Source organism: Excalfactoria chinensis, chromosome 19 (genome assembly GCF_039878825.1).
Source record: "Excalfactoria chinensis isolate bCotChi1 chromosome 19, bCotChi1.hap2, whole genome shotgun sequence".
In the NCBI taxonomy this organism is placed as follows: domain Eukaryota; kingdom Metazoa; phylum Chordata; class Aves; order Galliformes; family Phasianidae; genus Excalfactoria; species Excalfactoria chinensis.
The window spans coordinates 7,301,311-7,320,957 of record NC_092843.1 but is presented as its reverse complement, the minus strand read 5'-3'; the positions used below and the strand labels follow the sequence as shown (position 1 = coordinate 7,320,957).

The 19,647-nt window shown below is 47.2% G+C and overlaps 1 protein-coding gene across 1 annotated transcript in view; it reads right to left on the bottom strand.

Annotated features, from left to right (window-relative positions):
* AATF (apoptosis antagonizing transcription factor) overlaps nucleotides 1-18,516 on the bottom strand; it is a 41,805-nt gene extending 23,289 nt beyond the window's left edge. The window contains exons 1-8 of the mRNA XM_072353683.1: nucleotides 18,357-18,516; nucleotides 17,166-17,354; nucleotides 16,179-16,586; nucleotides 15,526-15,663; nucleotides 2,154-2,268; nucleotides 1,624-1,828; nucleotides 964-1,128; nucleotides 139-222 (exon numbers count right to left, since the gene is read on the bottom strand). Of these exons, the coding sequence (XP_072209784.1) occupies nucleotides 139-222; nucleotides 964-1,128; nucleotides 1,624-1,828; nucleotides 2,154-2,268; nucleotides 15,526-15,663; nucleotides 16,179-16,586; nucleotides 17,166-17,354; nucleotides 18,357-18,441 (1,389 nt within the window). The 5' untranslated portion in view covers nucleotides 18,442-18,516. The remainder of the gene's footprint in view (nucleotides 1-138; nucleotides 223-963; nucleotides 1,129-1,623; nucleotides 1,829-2,153; nucleotides 2,269-15,525; nucleotides 15,664-16,178; nucleotides 16,587-17,165; nucleotides 17,355-18,356) is intronic.
* Between the last annotated feature and the right edge of the window lie 1,131 nt (nucleotides 18,517-19,647).

Genomic DNA, 19,647 nt, shown 5'->3' with positions numbered 1-19,647 from the left:
ACACAGCCCTGTATGGAAAGCTGAGTGTGAAAATTCCCTGAACAATCTACAGAGACTCCAAATGCTACGAGATGATTCACGTTCACTGATCAGACTCAAGTGAGGTCGTAACGCCAGCACAGGTTGACAGACACTTACCTGGTGATAAAAGTCATCATCATCAAATATTTCCTCATCTATGTCCTTCAGGTGCCTGTTGGAATCTGTCTGAGGGGGGACATCCTGGAAGCACAAAGGAAATAGTGAAAGCTCATACGTGCACGTTTCCACCCCCAGCTCTGACAACTCTACATGTAGCAGCTTGCAAACACTTGAAAATAGGAAGGAATGGAGAACAGTTCCCATCATAGAAAGCTTTTAAGGACTAGGAATACATTTTAAGGCAAGGCAGAAATGCTGCCAATGCCAAAACAGATTTATGATACCTTTGCTAGGAAATAAATAGGACTACACAAAGTCTGTCTGGCAAAATACTACAGATATTTGTAATGTAATGGCAAAAATACATCTTGCAAGCGCAGTAATTCCACATGATCTATCAGAATTGAGTATTTATTCATTCTTAAATACTAAATTAATAACAGACGTACTACCAATGCACTCTGTAGGTGACGTGCAGTGTGACTTTCTGGGTTAAAGATTCTAAACTCCAGAGTCAAAATAAAGCTTTGTAGCCACTGCCTTGAGCAGATTTAATGACCACCAGTGCCTATAGCACAGGATAGGCATGGTCAGAGACCAAACACTGTTTTCTCCTGTTGAGAACTGGCAAGGGAGATAACACACACACCATAAAACAGGGACTGAAATGTGTACGTATCATTGCTAGTCATTGCATTACATGAATCAACACCCAGGTTCTTCATCAGCCTCACAAACAAGAATATTACCTGTTAAAGGCTAATTGTTTTGCAGAGTTTCACTGGCTCTACGGCACGAGCTATATAAACAAATCACCCTTACCGAATTCTCAGGCAAACATTCAGGGACCGGCTGGGAATCCTGCTCCTTCTTCCCCAGCACTTTATACACTGATCGCTTGGTCTGTGTCCGCCGGAGTAATCTCTCTTTGTCCATCAAAATATGATCAATCTGAGTCAAGATTGAACGCTCAAAGGCACCGAAACCCTGCAACAACATTAACTAGTGTCAGATAATGCAGAAAGCTTTTCCTCAAGGCAGCAATGTTCCTCTATCTTTCCATGTCAGTGGATAAGCAGACAGCATTCCGAGAGGAGGGGGCTCGGGTTTTCTTGCACAGATTTTTGTTGTTTTTGTTATTTCTTTATTTCTTTCTCTCCTTTCCTTCCCAACCTGAGGCATGGATTTATAATAAAATGCCTTTGTTGCTCTGGTTCCGATCAACTTCTCAATGATTAATATTAAACTCACAGATGCTATGAGACCCTGGATCTTATGGGCACATGATTACCCATAGTATTAAAGTATACATGCTGTAAAGGAGGAGGGGGCATAGAAACCCCTAATGGTGTTGTAAAACAAACTACATGTTGATCAAGCAAAACTTGGCTTAGCTTGCAATACCTATGACAGGAGACTTCCAAATCAACTGCTGTTCCACAGCTCTCTATTAATTGCATGTCAGCACACACTGAGACTTACCTTGCCCATTTTGCCAGATGCCAGCTTTGTCTTCTCATGCCATTTCTGCAAGACGCTGTTCCGGTACGTCCTGTAGTCTGCATACCTCTTGGCTATGAACTCTGGGATGTCCTCCGCCTTCAGCTTTCGTTTGGGAGGCCGCTTCCTCTTCTCCCGAGCTTCAGCCGCTCGCTCTTCATCGCTGCTGCTGGGGATTTCATCATCACTAAAAAAGAGACAAACACAGACTCAACACCCTACACCTGTCTAAGGCAACACGTACGAATTCTTTGCAGCCCCTCTGCTACAACTCAGATTCATTCCAGTCCATGGCAATACCTACGAGGGAGGAGCTGCAGTTTAGTCTCTCCCCTGCTTTCAGAAAGATCACAAAACAGACTTTCCATGCTGGCAGAAGGAACGTCATTCATCCAGCATGGCTGCCACCCAAATCCAACAGCAATGGAGAAAAAAGTATGGTCAGGAAAGCTGTGCATTTTCTCATTTAGTTGGAGGCCAAAGGATTCAGAAAGATCTTTTTTTGTACTTACCTCTCAGGTTTTAATTGTTTTCCATCTACCAGGTGCCTCGTGGCCGGGCACTGATAAAGCAGCTCATCCTGAATGTCCACCAGCACTCTCAGCAACGTGTCTATGGCTTTACAACCTGCAGAACAAGAGACACGAGTGACAATTTCCTACTGATCGTTGCTTTTGATCAAAACTTTGCTTTGCGGTGCCTACTTCCTCTTCTCAAACCTGAACTGCTGCCTCAGCTACCGCACATCCAATCAGATGTTTCTCACCAACCAGTCAGACTTGGGGTTTTAACTTCATGTCGACTTGTAACTGTTTATGTTGAACATCACATTGATAAAGAACAATTTATTCCTAAAAAGGGAGGTTGGGAGGGAGGACTGCTTTCTAAACCTCTGCCTGGCTGCACACTGGGAGTACACTGACCTAATGTTTCATTGACAAACATTTGCTCCGCAGAGCCTGAAGGATTAAGCTATTGAAGAAACACAGCAACGTGTGAAGAAGCATTCCATGACACACACAGCTGACAACAACCTTCTCTGCTGACTAACCCACTCCTCTTTGTATTAAGTTCTGTGATAGATGTCAGTTTCAGCCAAATATTATGAAGTAACAGAAAGAAAATGTATATAAACACATCTCCTCTAAGCGTGACCTCTGACTTTTCTCTCTTGTACATAATATGCGGGCTATAGGGAGCAGGAGGAGGGAGGGCAAGGAGGAAAAACGGACTCCTGCAGGGCTGTGACTATTGCTGGTTTCTATGCTGCTGTGCTCACCACGCAGGAGGTATAAGAAATTAGATTGTAAGTAAAATTAAATGTAGCAAGATCTGATCTATGGGGAAAACTTAAACAATGACCTGGCAAGTTTAATGAGAGGACTCTGATCAGAAAAGAAGAACTGCCGGCCACAAATCCTGAGGGTGGATCTGATATTCTCTATCCAAAGGCTCTCAGAGCTGGCAATTCTTCTGTCTCTATAAAACAGATGCAGATTTGGATGCAGATGCAGAGGAAATGATCTCTGTTCCAACAACCTTATGTTCTCCAAGGGCATGCAGTGGAGCTGGCTGTAGGGAAGGGTTAACTGCACACCACTGCCACATCTGTTCTTTGAAAATAGCTCTTTTGTGGCATGCAGCAAGCCCCCCTGCAGAACGCCCTGATCTAAACAAGTGTTTGGGTGTACACAAACACTCCTTCTGCACCTTGCTGTACATCGACCACAGAGCCAGCTCTTCAAGGCAAATCCAGAGGACGCCTCTATCCAAAACCCTAAAGGGGACTGTACAGATTCCTTCATATTTACTTCTCACCACCTGATTCCTCTTTTGTTAATGGACGACGTGGAGATCGTGGGTAGAGTGAACAGCAAATCTTCATCAGCTGGACACAGGCAGCGCAAGAAGGACTCAGTCCTGACACACAGAGCTCTCCGTGTGTTATGTTACCACTGTGATATCATCTAGTTGTCACCAACTCCAGGCAGATTATGGCCTGACCTCAGTAACAGGAATGCCAAGGAGGAGATGCTGTCAGGCTTCAGATTCTTGTTGCAGATCAGCAGTTGGACTCCCCCAGCCCAAGGTTCATTACAGATACACTCTGACAGCTCTCCTCTATAAACCTATTAACGGATTAGGTTTGCTGTACTTGTAAAACAGTTGTGCGCTCGCATCAAAACAATTCTAAGAGACAAACAGACAAAAGCCCTTAAAAAATGCATTTATTGTACGTGACTGCAGCTAAAGCATCATTTGCAAAGGAAATTGCCCCTGCCCTACCCTGAGTGCACAGCTCACAATGGCAAAATCCTTCCCACTGCCTGCAACACAGCTAAATGTCCCCAGAGCTTCCGAAACTGTTTATTTTCTACCCGCTGTCTATCCTCCAGCAGCAGTGCTAATGCACCCCAGGCAGCTTTGATCCTGTCAATTACAACTGGAGTAGCACTCCAGCTCTTCTGGGGTATATCAGGGCCACGGCAAGCAGGCAAGGAATAAAGACAGGCTCAAGCTCCCCCAGGCTATGAGATATGGACCCCAACAGAAGTGGGGATGGGAAGCAATTTTATTTGGAGTGAAGGGGATGGAGAGGGCAGGGAAGACAATGACCGTGCGTCTAACCAGGTGGGAGGGCTAATTATTGCAGGCAGCAGCTTCATCGTGAGCCTCTTACAGCTGGGTAATTTCCTGCTTTCAATTCGTGTGTTTTTAATAGCATTACTGGATGGCATTCTCATTGTTAATGTTGGGTGCTTAAGTGCGCACTAAACTCAACTTCAGAAGCCCACTATCACCCTCCCCTGCCTTCTCTCCACCCACCACAGCTCTACCCATTTCACATGCAGTTCCTGGAGGGACTCTTTCCTTCCCAGTCTCCTTCTCTGTTTCCTCTTCCCTCAAATGCCCTCATCTGCTTTTAAACCACCCGCAGTGGGGAGAAGACCAAAGTCACTTGTGAACGAAGGCTGCGTAAAGCAAAACCATCTCATAGATGCATGCTGGGCCAGGCACTAAAAAAAAGCCAGGCACTAACCCTCCTGCTCTCCAACCATCCCATCATGTACCTACATTATTAATGCTGCTCATCATCTGAAACAGACAATTAATCAGGAAAGCTACAAATACGGAGAAGTTACTTCTGTACGCCCGACCCACGTTCTTTGAGGATGGGTGCCTCAGCACTTCTTTATAAACAAAAGCAGCCAGATCCCTTTATGGAACACAAGCCACTCAGATCCCCCAAACAACCCACACTCCATGTATGGAGTGGCCAACTAGCCCCAGTACAAAGGCAAGCCCCCCTTCCATCAGAGCATTCCTAATACTATTACATAGGAAAGAAGAATTGATGTTGAGCAGGATTCACCTGCAGCAAATACACAGCAAGCACAGCCAATGTGACTTCCAGCTTCAATGGGACTCAGAGTGCCTGGGTAAGATGTTAACTTGTAAGAGTCTATGGGAGCCCCTTCATTTTACGTACAGGAGTGAAAGAGTTGTTCCAGATTCAGCAGACAGCATATCAATCCACCAAGGAAGCTGTGAGCCAGGACCAGTAAATCAAAGTGTGCCTTTCTGTTAATACTTCCTCGTAAGTTCTCATTTTATACATCCCTTCACCCAGTCAGAAAGTAGCCCTGGAGTATTTAGCTCCATTCAGGGATAGCACAGCCATGTATCAAAGTGTCAGAAGACCCACCAGAGATGGAATCTGTCCTACTGCTCTCAAACCACGAAAACCAGTTTTGTCATTGCCAGGGGCTACAGATAAACCAGCTCTGCTGCTGCATCCCTGGCTCCTGGCTGTGGGTACCAACCCACCAGCACACCTCCCTGCCTGCCCTGGGGGCTCCCATCACTGTAAATTCAGTGCTTGTGCAGCAAGGCAGCTTCACGTGCAGATAAACATCCATGCTCTTTGTCATGACCTCTAAAAACGGGGCCTCATTTCATCTTCCCAAGCAGCTGCAGAGAGCAGCAGCTGGCATGGAGCAGCAGGGAGCTGCTGCACGCAGAGACACTTCAAGTCAATGGAAAAAGCGGGTGCCTCGAGGCCACGTTTTCAAAGGTATTCACAGAGAGCCAACCAGTGATGCTCCAGGAGCAGCTCCACAAGGCAGGCTCCTCCCTGCCTGCCTCCATCCAGCACAGGGTTCCGAGCCACAGATGCTCCATGGTTATGGAGGTCAGAAATGGAATCCTAAAAACCGGGGCAAAATTCCAGGATTTCGATCCATTACGCACAGAAGGAGAAGTGCTGAGAGAGGCAGCTGGGAATTAACGGCACTTGGAAGCTCATGGGTAAAACAGACACTGCTCACATTGTCCAGCAAATCGCCAACACCATCACAGACCTCCCAAGGCTGAGCTGCCAAACGCAGGGGGTTCTGTCCCACCATGGGAAGCCACCGCATCCCCACTGCACAGCACCAGTCACACCGTGCCAAAAGGAATAAGGACCCCAACGCGTTCTATTATAGCAGCTGTGCATAATGCAAAGGATTGTTATCAGGTGCACGCATTTATCCCAACATTCAGATGAAGAGGGGAAATTTTCTCTGCTTTCAAACGGCGGTGGGACAGGAGTTAAACTACAGGTCAAAATGGCACTCAATATGCCGGCCCCAGAACAATACTTCTCATTCAAATCCACCAGCCAGCCACTTGCACTAGTCATCCCCAGCAATTAATCCCCCAAGAAACACGTTTGATTAAATCTTTTCAAGCAAATCCTTTGCTTTGCTTTTGTTAGTTCACTTCTTGTCAACATCTATTAAAATATGCCTTTAATTCTCCCACAATCTTAAAAAACACCGATTCCACTGTCTTCAACTTTAATCAACTGTATGGCCGGCATTTTTCATTTCATAATAATGTGCTGTTTGGAATTCAAGAGGCAGGCTCAACATCAATCATTCGGCAAGAATTTTTCCACTGCAATAAATATGCAAATGAGGAAAGCCAGTCAGTCGTATTTCAGGCCCGACTTGCTAGTGTTTTAAAAAAGACACAAATTTATTAATTGCCGTTGGCCAGCGGAATCCTATTACTTTGGGCATTGATTACAAAGCTGTGTGAGTGATTATTGTGCAACTCGCAGGCTATCCAGGCATGAGGAAAAATTATTAAAGCAAGGCAGAGATTATCAACTCAGAATAACAATAAGCCTTAACATTTTAGGCCTCTAACTTCTTCAACAAAGAATTACGCCGGAGCTCCACCGTATCGTAATTTTGAAGTCTGTCAGTGTTACTTCTGGAGCTCACTGAACGCTCCCAGCAGCAAAGTGATGTTCGCAGCCTGGAAAGGATGGAGGGACTCCTCCAGGTATGGCATCCCATAACGCTGAGTTTGGGACGACCACCCTTTTGCTGCTGCCGCTGCAGGGGATCAGCACGGTGCAGCAGGGCCCCGAAGCACAGCAGGCCGTGCACCCCAACCTGCAGAGGTGGTGTGGAAACATAAAGCTAGCAGTGAGCTGGAGAGACAGGAGCACCAGGCAGCCCAACATGGCACCAAGCCCTGGGCAGCACAGCGTTACCTTGTTTTTTCCCCAAAGGTGGTGGTGTTCAGAACGCATTTCTCAGTGACCTCAGCTGAACGTGAACACAAAGCATTTTAAGTCTGTCTGCCTTGTTTTAGGAAATAATTGGGGTAACATTCTTTTCACGCTTCCCAAAACACCGAGTTCCTGGGTTTTTGTGAAGGTTGGTAGGAAAGAGGCCTACTTTTCTGCTGATGGCGATGAAAAGATCTGCTCCACAGCAGAGGCCCAATTTGCTGGTTCCATTGGAATGCAAATGATGCAGAAGTCTCTGCAGAGGGGAAAATTTTATTCCTTCAGCACAAAGGAACCAATATTGCAAACTGCTTTCACACACTCCCAAAGTTACAGAATGGACTCAATTTATTCCTTTCACTCAAATATTACTGCTATTGACAGTAAGAACAACAGGATCAGACATAGATGAGCTTGCTAAAAGTAAAGCAAATAACTAGATGCAGCAACAGAATAAAGGTTTGGTATTGGAGGATGTTATTAGTGGGGACTGGGGGAGGGGGAAAGCTGAGAAAGGAGAGAAAGAGAAACACTTCCATGAAGTTCATGCTCTGCTGATTCGCCTCGACCGTCATCTTTTGATATCAGGCAGAAGCAGGGAGGGACGGGGCCTGGAAAAATGAGATTTATAAAAACTGATGTTTTACATTACTGTAAATGTAAAGAAGCTGACACTGTGCGTTCCAGTCTGTGCCAGGCAGGATTCCCCAAGTACACAGGCAGGAATGAGAAAGGAGGAAGAAATGTGAAATTTCATAGTTATCTCGATATTAAAGCCAGAAGGGAGCAGTAGCCCATCAAGACTGACCTCCCCATATAATACCGGGCCATTAATTACATTTATCATGACAAGCAGTGAGTTTCCATCTCCAGGTAACCAATTGCCAATTAATTCAAGTTAGCTGACATTTGCACATGGCTCTCTAAGATGCTTTGCAAGCCTTTGTTTCCCCGCATCTTGTTTGTGTGCTACGCACACTAACGTGCACAAGTATTTAGTCAAACTCCATTTAATTAACTATTAATTACCTTGAGAAACTCAAGCGTAGGCAAAACCATCTGATGTTCCTGATGTGTGGTGAAATCCCATGGTCTGGAGCTTGGGTGCATCAGGTCAACAACTACAACAACTATGTCCTTCCCTACCTTTTTTCTTCTGTTGTGTTTTGGTTTTTTTGCACTAGAATTTAAGGCAGCTTTAAAAGAAACCTCAAACATGAATAATGTCCATCACATCTGGCCATGGAGATAACACACAAAACGAGCGCATTTCAATTTTAGCACATCTGGACAAGAGAAGCGCACACAACTTCTGCTCCATAAGACTAAATACCACAGGCTAACAGCCTAGACAGCCAGCAAGGAAGGGCAAGCAGTTTTTGCTACAAAAAAAGCCCCAAAATCCACACCAAATAAACACCTCGTGCAGAATTGCTGTACAGACAGTAAGGTCAGTCCCCAAAATACATTCCCGCTGCCTCACGCAGCCCAAACCCCAAGCTGGAATGAACATACAAAACCTCAAAGCTCCACCACCCAATAAGCACAGACAAAACAGAGCTCTGGAGCTCACATCTGCAGCTTTCTCTAAACCCTGCAGTTCCTACCTCCTCTGCCTTTCATAGCTCTGCATATGCAGAATGGCTGTCCATCCTTATGGATCCTAATTCTTAGCAAAACCCCCCAAGGCCTGGGACCATCGCAACACAACGCACCAAGGATGGCCTCATTCATTTCTTTGTTTCGGTTGAGAGTGAAGACTGAATTCACATCACCAGGCTTTGGCTCAGTCCCACACAAATTCTTCATTAGATCAGAGAGAAAGGTGAAATCTGGGGACACCTGCATCCACATCTATCTAAAATCAAACCCACCACCACGTGAATCGACAAGCATGATGCTTTTGTATTCATAAAGTGTCTAGACTAATACAATTCAATTAAAATGAACTACCAGTATTAAGTGGGCTAGATCTGATCATGATAATTTACACTCAGGCTTGAAACTCAGTGCTGCTGTCACACATTTGTGCGGGCTCCCAGTAAAATCTTCAAAGCAAGAATGTATTTAAACCCATGATCTCGCCTAGCACCAATTAATCCTGTAACTGGAAACCACGTAATCTGCCTGTGCCTCAATCCTTCCCCCTGCAGCCCTGTGACACCCACCTTGCTCTGTATCACAGCATTATCCGCTCCATATGTCTGTATGGGCTACATCTCAGTTTAAAAGTGATCCATGAATCGAGATGATAACAAAATTCTGACTGGAATTATTGGCAGCTGATTCCTGCAGGCTTCTCTGAGAAATCCCAAGCTTATGTTGATAAAGCACATTTCATATGGCATCTTTTCCCTAACCAGGTGTGCAAAGTGACAATTAACAGCTGGGGAGTGAGGCGGGGGGTGACACATTGTGCTGCACAGCAAGAATAGGACCTTCTGCCAAACACAGCCTCTTCTACAGGAAGGGAGACAGGTTCCCCAGAATCTTCTTCTGATTTAGCCTTGATCTTACCTGATTTCATGATTAGCGACCCTTCCCATGGCAGGAGAATTGGGCCCAGATGCTCTTTAAGGTCCCTTCCAACCCACCCATTCTATGATTCCATGATTATTCAGGTTAGGCAATACTTAATCAGCTTATTGCACATGACTTACATGGATGCTGAATAAAAACACATATGTTTTAAAGGTGGGGAATCATTGCGAACATGAGATAAACTAAAGAGAAAGCAGACTGAATCTTTCTCACTGTCTTGAACACAAGATTCTCAATCTCATCATTCAGAGGCCTTCTCCATCAATGGGCTCTGCTCAGTCGCAAGCCAGATAGCTGTCACTGGAGCAGCAAAACAACCCTGTATAACAGGGTTCCAACACAGGCCATAGTTATCAAGGACCATGGAGCTCCGGGGCCATCAAAGCCCTTTGTACCCACTACAAATGTAACCTCACTTCACTCCAGAAAAGGAGGCACTTCTAAGGGAGGTGAAATGTTTGGACCGAACAACAACACTGTAACAAGAACAAATAAACCAGCACCTCCGTTTCCCAGAGGTTCCCAGATCACCCTGTGCAGCTCTAGGAGAGCACCACCAAGTTTTGTTAGTGCACCTTAAAGCTTTACTTCTCAATAAAGTATAATTAAATAGTAACCATTGGCTTGCTACATCTGACACATAACACCTTCAGGGAATAACTTACCAAGGTGCTTTGAAGCACTGCCTGCCACCCAGCAGAGCAACCTCAATGCTCATCTCTGTGTGTAAATGTGCCACAGTGCTCTTTTGGAGAGATACTGGTGGGGATACCCATACCAACCAGTGCCCTAAGGATGAGGAGACAAGGCTGACGTATGCACTGCCCCTGAGCACAAGGAGCACTGGAGCTGTGCAGGGGCACGATTCCACAAGCTCATGGCCAGAGAAAACACCCCTGGCTGAGTGTCACGATGTAACACCATCGAGACCAGACAAAGAAGATAAAGTTGACTACAGACAACACAAATCAAAGCTCAAATATCACCGCGAGTTGGGAAGAGATACACAAGTTCCAGCAGAATTCTGAAGCTGGATGCAATGCTGTAAATATTAGGAGCAGCTGAGGTGCAGTGCTGAGCAGCTCAGGCAGCTGCCAGGAGGAGCTGCTGCTCCATTAACACATTAATAACCCAGGCAGCTTTGGGGATGACAGCCTTGCAAGCACAGGGAGAGTTTCATCTGTTGTTGTTTTTTTCCTTCTATATATTTTTAATCCAACTCACTTCATTCAGATTTAGTTTCTTACTGGTCACCGATCTTTGCAAGGCTGTGCAGGGGTTACTCAAAGCGTAGATAAGAGTTAAGATGTGCTGTCACCACTTCTGCTCCTCTCATGAGGACAACCCACTCTCTCAGACCCTGCCTGCTTTCCAGCTGTGTCCTCCCACTTCTCCAGGACTCACACTGAGGAAACCCACAGTCCAGTATTTCCTCCCAACCCACTGACAGACAAAGCCAAAGTCAAAAACAATGGCAACATTCAGCCGGCAGTTCCCATTTCAGGGAGCTGCCTAACAGCAGGAAAGTGAAAGGACGGGCATATGAAAAAATACACAACTATTATCATCTGTAATCCTTCCAGTATGCATCAGCATCTCGACAGCTATAAGACCCACAGGATCTTGTACGGTATGTTCTTACCTACCTTTCTCTCCAACTTAAGATTGAAAATAACGTGCTATCCCCATCATTGTTTGAGAGGCACAAAAGCATCACTGTCACATCCCCAGGTATTTTTAACCAGGACTGTAAAGCGAAAGGAGTTACAGCAGCAAGAACAAAGCTGCAGGACCCTACAAGGAACCCCAGCTCCCGGCCCTCACTGAGAGCAAGAGATCTTGTCTACAGCTCCGCTTGCCCCCCTCCGCACAGCTAGTATTGGCTTTTTGTTACTGAATAAGAGCCCCAAACCTCAGGCACTGTTTAATTCCTGACACTGGATATGGTTTCACCAGCGTGGCTTCCACCTCTGCCCCGACTCCTTCCTGCCCTTGAGGTAATTTTTGTGCCATTTTCACATCTACTTCCAGCCTTCCTCCTCCCTGAAAGCATACACAGAAACATGAATGGCAAGCATGCAATCTGCGCAGAGACACAGCACAGAAACTTGCACCTTGCACTCTTTTTCTATGTAAATAATGCAAGGATCCTGCGGGAACATGCCAGGGATTGGAATTTTTAATTAATGGGTCTCTTTAATGTGCAAATCAGGAGCAGATTGCAAATTCTGACTTGCATTGATTATGAAAAACATTAATTGAACGTGCAAGACCCCAAACGGAGGCAACATCTCAAGCCCTGGACCAGACTAGGAGATACGGTGAGAGAGAATACAAACGTATCTTGGAGAAACAGACCGCCCCGGGCAGCAGCACCTCACAAGCACAAGCTGTGGGAGCTCACATGTGCAGTGCATTCACAATCTGCACTGCCTTCAGAGCGCAGCCGCCGTGGTTTTGGTATTAAGAGACCTCTCTGACTTTCTCCATAGATGCAAAGCAGGAAGAAACACGAGCTCCAGGAGCACAGCCTGCAATGTGTAGGTAAAAAGGAGGATTGGAAAAAAAAAGAAACTGGGATATAATTAAAGATTAGGAAAAAAAAGAAAACGTAACACGGTGCAAACAAAGCAATGCTGTCTCTTTAAAGAGGAATTCAACCTATATAAATTATGGCCATAAACTTTTCCTGCAGTGCAGCCTAATTAATTCTTGTTCTATACACAAAGGGAAATGCTGGGTGACAAATGGGTGTGAAGCCTGAAAGCTGCCAGGTCTGCAAAACATTTTCTACCTCAATTTATAAGCAATTTTGTAGTAAATCATCCACCAGAACCTGAGATCTCGGGAATCCAAGATCATCCGAGGTACATAGTATCATTTTTAGTATTACATTTTTTCCCCCCCATAAAAGATTACAAAATTAAGAAGTTAAAACACTTGAGTTTTGCCTAAATGCAACTCAGAATTTGGGAAACGCATGTGACCTTACCATTTTTGCTCAGACTTGGCTGTAAAACTGCAAAAGCACACAGATCATTGCTGCCTGCTCTTTAACACCGTCAGTCGGTCCCTGGGGAGCCTCGCTGCCACCACCAGCTGCACAAAGAGCTGTCACAAGTGGGACACAGCAGCAAGGCAAATAGAGGAGGGCTGTTTTCCACCTCAGCAAACTCATCCTTCCTACGAGCAAGGAGCAGAATCTTCACAAACAAAGGAAGGGCTTTGGGTAACACCAAAAGCTTGCTAGGGAAGCTCTGAAAGAGGTGCGAGGGAACTGGGTGCCCAGAGCCTGCAGCACTCCTAATACAGAGCCGGGACTTCGGGCAGCACTGCTTCGTGCAGCTTCACACACCAGATCATTTCCTCTCATTCAGAGAAGATCATGAAAACATGCCAGATTTATTTGGTGGATTTGGAAGGAATTGCTGAGGCTTCCCTGAAAGGAGAGGATCATCCATTCCAAAACAGCGTCAATGTCATGATTATCTCAAATCCCATCCAAGTCTGAAGCACGTTACGTGCAACGGAACAAGCTCAACGTTCAGCATTCACAAAGCCTTGCCTTAAACCCATGATAAAAAGATTCATCTTTAAACCTTCTCATGCCCAATTCTTTCATTTTTTTTTTCCTGTCTGGAGATTGGGCTCCTGCCCACAGGCTGATAACAACTGAGAGGAGAACGCAGGAGGGCAGAAGCGCACACCCAGCCCACCACCTCACTGCTTAGAATTGAGTTTCTAGGAGTTTATTTGTACAGAATTGAATTTCTAGAAGTTTATTTGTATGGAAGCTGAATTGTATAGAACCCACCAGACCTCAGTCAGAGCTCCTTCTGGAAGCTGACTGATGGAAAGTGAGACTGCCCTTCTAAACCAAGGTCCATCACTTCAAGAAAGGCTTTAAATAAATTACAGTATATGCATCTTCTTTTTAATTGACCTCATTTCACTCACTGAAACTAAGGCTTCACAGTGCTGTCACCCAGGCGCATGAGCTCCCTAACAGAAACCATGCCACAGCTCAGATGTGCTGGGTAAACCCCTTGCTGGGATGTCCCAAATCCCTCTCATGGGGCCCAGCACCACCAAGTGGAAGAGAAATGGGTCGCTGTCACCCACTGCACTCCCAGACTCTCCTAAGATGTGAGCATACAAATTTGTGCCTTATGTTTCATGCTTGGCACTTCCCAACTTCTGGTAAGAGCACCTCTGCAGAATAGAGAAATATCTGCTCGGACAACAGTGCAGATCAGAACGAACAACTGCTGTAACCTACTTTACTGTACAATTACAGACTGTATTTAAAAGATACATTAAGAAATGTAAACTTCGTCCCATAGAGAACACCAGCAAATGCTAAACAAACAGAGCAGCATCGCAGTGTTCCTAAGCTCCACACTTCCCACCCATGAGCCTGAACATGCCCCCTGCTAAGGTCACCAAGGTCAACCCAGCTGGATTGTTCTGCTGTCTCCCCACTCCACGTGGAACCTGAACGCAGCTCATCAGCACAGCAGAGCAAACTGCTGCAAACTTTCCTAGCTGGATGATGAAAACAGGGTGGGCAGGGAATCACAGAGCAGCTATTAACAGCAGATTTTTCTTTAATGTACTGGACAACTGGCAGATTAACCTCTCTGCCATACTGTGCATGGTATTACACCACGTGTTCTTGGATCTATTTTGCTTATGGGGAATATCAAAATGTCAACCATTGTTTCTGTTAAAGGTCTTTAATGATATTACATTTTAGACCTGTAATGAAACATGGTGCTCAGTGCAGTTTGTAATGCATCTCATTAAACACATTAATAACATGCATTTCACTGAAAGGTCAGCTTAGTATTGCTGGGAGTTCGCCTTCTTTTCCTTAATCACTTCATTTAAAGAGGCTGAGCTAACTTTAAAACAAGGAGTCTCACCTGCTCTAACTCCAAATAAGCTGATTAGCTACATGCTCAGGTCAGGTGTGCGCTGGAAGATAATAGTCAAACCCTGGCATAGGGGTAAAGCCCACAGTCAGGTTGGATCATGGCAAAAGTTCTTGATGTAGTTCTAAGGTAACTCATGCCAGCCTAAGTCAAAGTTTCTCAAGCACGCAGGTATCAGTGCTGCACATACAAGCTGAAGCATTAATAAATTAAACAGATGAAGTTGAGCACCTTGTGTTTATCAGCTGGAGCACGTAGATTTTACTTACCATGTTTGAGAATCTACTACAAGTCTCATCAGATCAGAATCATTAACAACGATCCTAAAAGCCAAACATCTGAAGCAGCTCCAACCTGAAGTGATATTTGCTGTTGCTTTGACAGCACAGGCCCTTCCTTTTGTGCTGCATTACTCCTGGTTAGGACAAATCACTGCAATCACAGACCCAGCACAGAACTGCTATCTACACAGTGTCTCAGGACAAAGAAGCATCCCAGCTCCACACCAAGCAGCAATAACCAAGCCAGTTACTTCTAAGATGCAGTACAGAAGAGATGAATGAACTTCAATACCCACACAAAGCAGCAACAGCAGCAGGACCCAAGCTGAGGCTCACCAACATCACGTAAGAGACAACACAGGCCATCAGAGATCAGTTAGACATACACAGACATCCGCAGTTCCCATACACTAATGACTGAGGCAATATAAACTAACAGCTAATACTACAAACATATGTGGCTCAAAGGCCTCACTTTCCTATTAACACTCTCTCACACAGATAAAAAACACACTGGCTACAGCAGACACCATGCAAAGTAAGAAATTAAAAGAATTCTTACAGCTCTCCACAGCATTGTCGAATTCCTGTCCACCTTCCTTTCTGAAGAGGGGGAAAGTATCTGGCTGAGGAAGCCGGTTGGCTATTACAAGTGCCTTCTGCATCTTGATTCTGCCTTCCAAGATGTGATCCCACAGTGCTTCGTAAGAGGAAGGGGGGAAAAAAAGAAGTTATTTCACAAGCCAAAGCACTTGCTCCTTCCCCATCCTGTCTGTGATCCTGACTGCAACCTTGAGAACCACACAAACTCTGCTTCACAGGCTAGAAGAATAACTTGTAAATGGACACTGGTAATTTGACTGAATAGACTGGAAGAAACTTCAGCACTTGAAGCAGACAGCACCACAGCACAGAACTAACAGTGTATAGACCCCCTACCCACCCAAACTACAAGTATATTCAGTGTGGGTTCCATTCAGCCAGCAGAGAAATATACTCCATAATATGAGATTTTATAGGAGCAGTGACATCAGCATGCATAGCACATTTCATAGCACATTTAGTGCAACATCTGCAAACGACATGGGCTGCTGCAGCTTGCACACGCACTGCACCAGCAGCAAGTTAACATGCTGCAGTGTCTCCTATCACGGGCAGCGTCTGTAGTGTCAGCAAGGTGAATCCCATCAAAACACACAGCAAACATGCACTAACCTAGCTGATTCTTCACCGCTTTGCCTTTTTCCACTTCATCGCTCGCTTGGCCTTTGGAGAATGTCATCACCCCCCCATCATCCTCGTTGTCAGTGATGTCTTTTACGTGGTCATGGTTTTCCCCCTCGTATTTCTCATCATCGCTTCCTTCTTCCATGCTGGCATCATCTTCATCTTCTCCATCACTGCTCCCAACATCATCCATCCCCTCTGCAAATTTCTCAAAGTCTGTGACATCCTGGAAACTGAACTTTGGTGCTTTGGCAGAGGAATCCCTCCCATCATCTTCCAGGTTATCCTCCTGGTCACTGCCAGCACTGCTGGGTTGCTCCTCTGTTTTACTGCCCACACTGCCATTGTCTTCTGAATCTTCACTGCCGCTGTACCACTCATCTAGGGCTTCTTCAGCTATTAATTCAAAGAGAAAAACATGTCACTCTGCTGCATGCATCAGCAATGGCTACTGATCTGAGCACCAAACTTGGTTTTATTTTTTGTGTTGACCAATTAATGATAAATAAATAAATGAGTCTCTACCCAGGAAAAGATCTCAGCTCTTATCTTCTATAACAATAATTAGTGACATGGTAATCAAACAGGGTGTTCACAATTTGCTTTATGTATCTCTCTTTAAAATGAGATACGACTGCAGTCCTTGAGATATATTGGCCTTAAAGCGGCAACTACTTCTTTCCCTTCACACAGCATTCAGCCAGGGCTTGGCTGAGCCTCACCTCAAAGATATTCACAGCTCCTCCTCCCGTAGAAGCAGACCTCTTGGGGGATTTCCTTTCCCTTCAGATCAAAAAACGTGGCCTGAATTTCAGGAAGGCACCTCAAAAAGATGCCCAGCTTATTTCTACCTGTTTACAAACCTCTGACAAGGACTTAAAGCTTCACATCTCAGTTGAGATGGTCCTCCTTTGGTCTAGCATGTCAAAGTTATAAGTAGCCTAACTAAAAGCATAAAGAAATAAGATTTCTTACCAGATCCTTCTTCAGACAGAGCATCTCCCCACAGCTCTTCCTGCAAGGCTTTCCGAGATGTTGCTTTTCCACTGTACCTTTTATCAGCTTCTAAGAGGGAGGCCGAAGCATTTCTCCGTATGTTACCAACAGGTAAAACTTCATCTGCAGCATCATCCTCAAACCTGTCGATCACTTTAGCAACTGTGGCTGTAAGAAAAGAAACAAAAAACAAACTGAATTTCAGGCCAGGAGCAGCTACAGAAAGCAGCCATCCTCCTCCATGGCAAACAGGCTGTAAAGGAAAGCAGCCATCCTCCTCCATGGCAAACAGGCTGTAAAGGAAAGCAGCCATCCTCCTCCATGGCAAACAGGCTGTAAAGGAAAGCAGCCATCCTCCTCCATGGCAAACGGGCTGTAAAGGTGAGTTGGATGGCAATGCTTTATTTTGAGTGAACACTGCCCACATTCACACCTTCTTCCCCATCTCCTCCTCTTTTTGGGGAGCACACAGCAAGGTGTGTGCAGGTGAAGCCCATCGCAGCCCTTCCACAGAGCCCTGAACTTCATGGGGTGCTTTGGAAACAGCGCAGTCCCTGGGCTGCAGGACTCGGCAGCACCGAATGCCTTCATATACTCCGTATCTAATGAGGCAAAGAGGAAAACTGCGATTCAGACGCACTTCGGCCTCTTCCCATAAACCCGACTCACACAGAGACACGAACGTTTCAGGTCGGCTAAAGAGAGCAAATAACCGCGCTGTCATTATTACTTCGTACCTCTCCGATCCCCGCGCGGTGCCGCAGCGCCGCTTCTCCCACCCGCCGGCTCCGCCTTTCGCACCCGAAGGGTCGCAGACGCTCATTGGGGCCCACCGGGCCGCCGTGGCGCTCCGTGTGGCGCCTCACGGACCGCTTCGCTACAAGTTTCCCCTCCCGGCCCGGCCTGCAGCGGAACCCGCGGAGCCACGGCCGGACCCTGAGCTCGAGGAGCGCCGCGTGGCCGCGGGCAGAGCCGTGTGGCCGCCCGGGGCTCGACACCCCGGGGCACAGCGGGGCCGCACACCGGCCCGAACCCCCCCCAGCACCCACGGCGGCGGCTCCACGCACGCCACGTGCAGCCCCGGCCGGCAGGCCCGCAGGCCGGCAGCCCCCCCCAGCCTGCCCCGGCCCGCCTCCAGCCCACACGGATCCCTCCTCCGACCCCTCTCACCTTCCTCCGCGTCATCCTCGGGGTCGCGCAGGTCGGGCCGGGGGTTGAGCAGCTCCTCCAGCTGCTGCGCTAAGGGCGCCGCCATCTTCCAGGGCGGATGGGGGCGGGGTCTGGAGGAGCGCGGTACCCAGAAGGGGCGTGGTCTCGATTGGAGGCGTGGTCACAAATGGGGCGTGGTCATATTGTGGGCGTGGTCTCAGATGGGGGCGTGGTCTCCGCGCGTGGCGGTGCCGTGTCCGGCGCCTCGTTCTTTGTCTGCGTTAAAGTCCGCGCGGTGGTTCGAGCGGAAACAACCGCCATAAAAGAACCGAAATCCACCATCCCAGCCCCCCCCGGCGGCACCGGGCTGTCCCGCCTCCATCGCTACAACGGGGAGAACGCTGCTGTCATGAGAATTCATATGTGCTGAGTGCTGCAGAGCTGGAAGGCACGAGAATGATGGGCTCTTCCAGCACAGCTGTCTTATATAACTCAAAATACTACTTTTCTTCCCCCCCCCCCAATCAGCACACACCTGCACTAGTGCTGCCATGTGAGCAATGGGGGCTGTAGGGCACTGCCCACACCTGGCACGGCTATGCCGCATCCCACACCTGCAGCTTCGGGGGGGACCCCAGCAATGCAGTGTGGGATAAGTGACCCTGTGAGAGGCCGGGAACCCCCTCCCAGCCCCCAAACACAGCGTGTCACCTGGAAATGGTGGCTGGGAATAGAGGGCGGTGCTGGGAATAGATGGAGGTCTTGTGGAGAGCGAGAACGGACCTAGATCGGCATCTCAAACGTGAGCTGCAGGTGGGGGCTTCAGTCTCCCACCCCTACAGGAACGGCCCCAGGAGGTCTGTTGGGACCCCTTGTTTGGGATGGCACCGCTGGGTCAGCAGCAAGCTGCAAAGTTCAACTGCATCGAGCAGGCGGTTCGCTCGTCCCCTTCCTGCCAGCACGCGGCTCGCCCTCCCTACTTATCTGCTTCTGAATGTTACAAAGATTAATCCCGACATGCATTCTAATTAGAGCACAGGAAGGCACAGGCCAAGCCCGGCGCTTCTCCGCGGCTCCGGGATCCAGGTTGGTTCCCCCGAAGCAGGAGCGTTCAGTGCAGCCGCTCGTCCTACAGAGGGCAGAGGAATATCATTAATTACGGGCCCGGCGGCTCCTGCTCCCTGCCGGCCCGCACGGCACCCGCAGGAGGAGCCCGGGGGGCAATTCGCCCCTTTTCCCCCCTCTCCGGTGCCCTTGGGCTCCTTAGGAACCCGTAGTACCGGCTGCTGCTATGAGGACTGCATCTCGAGTT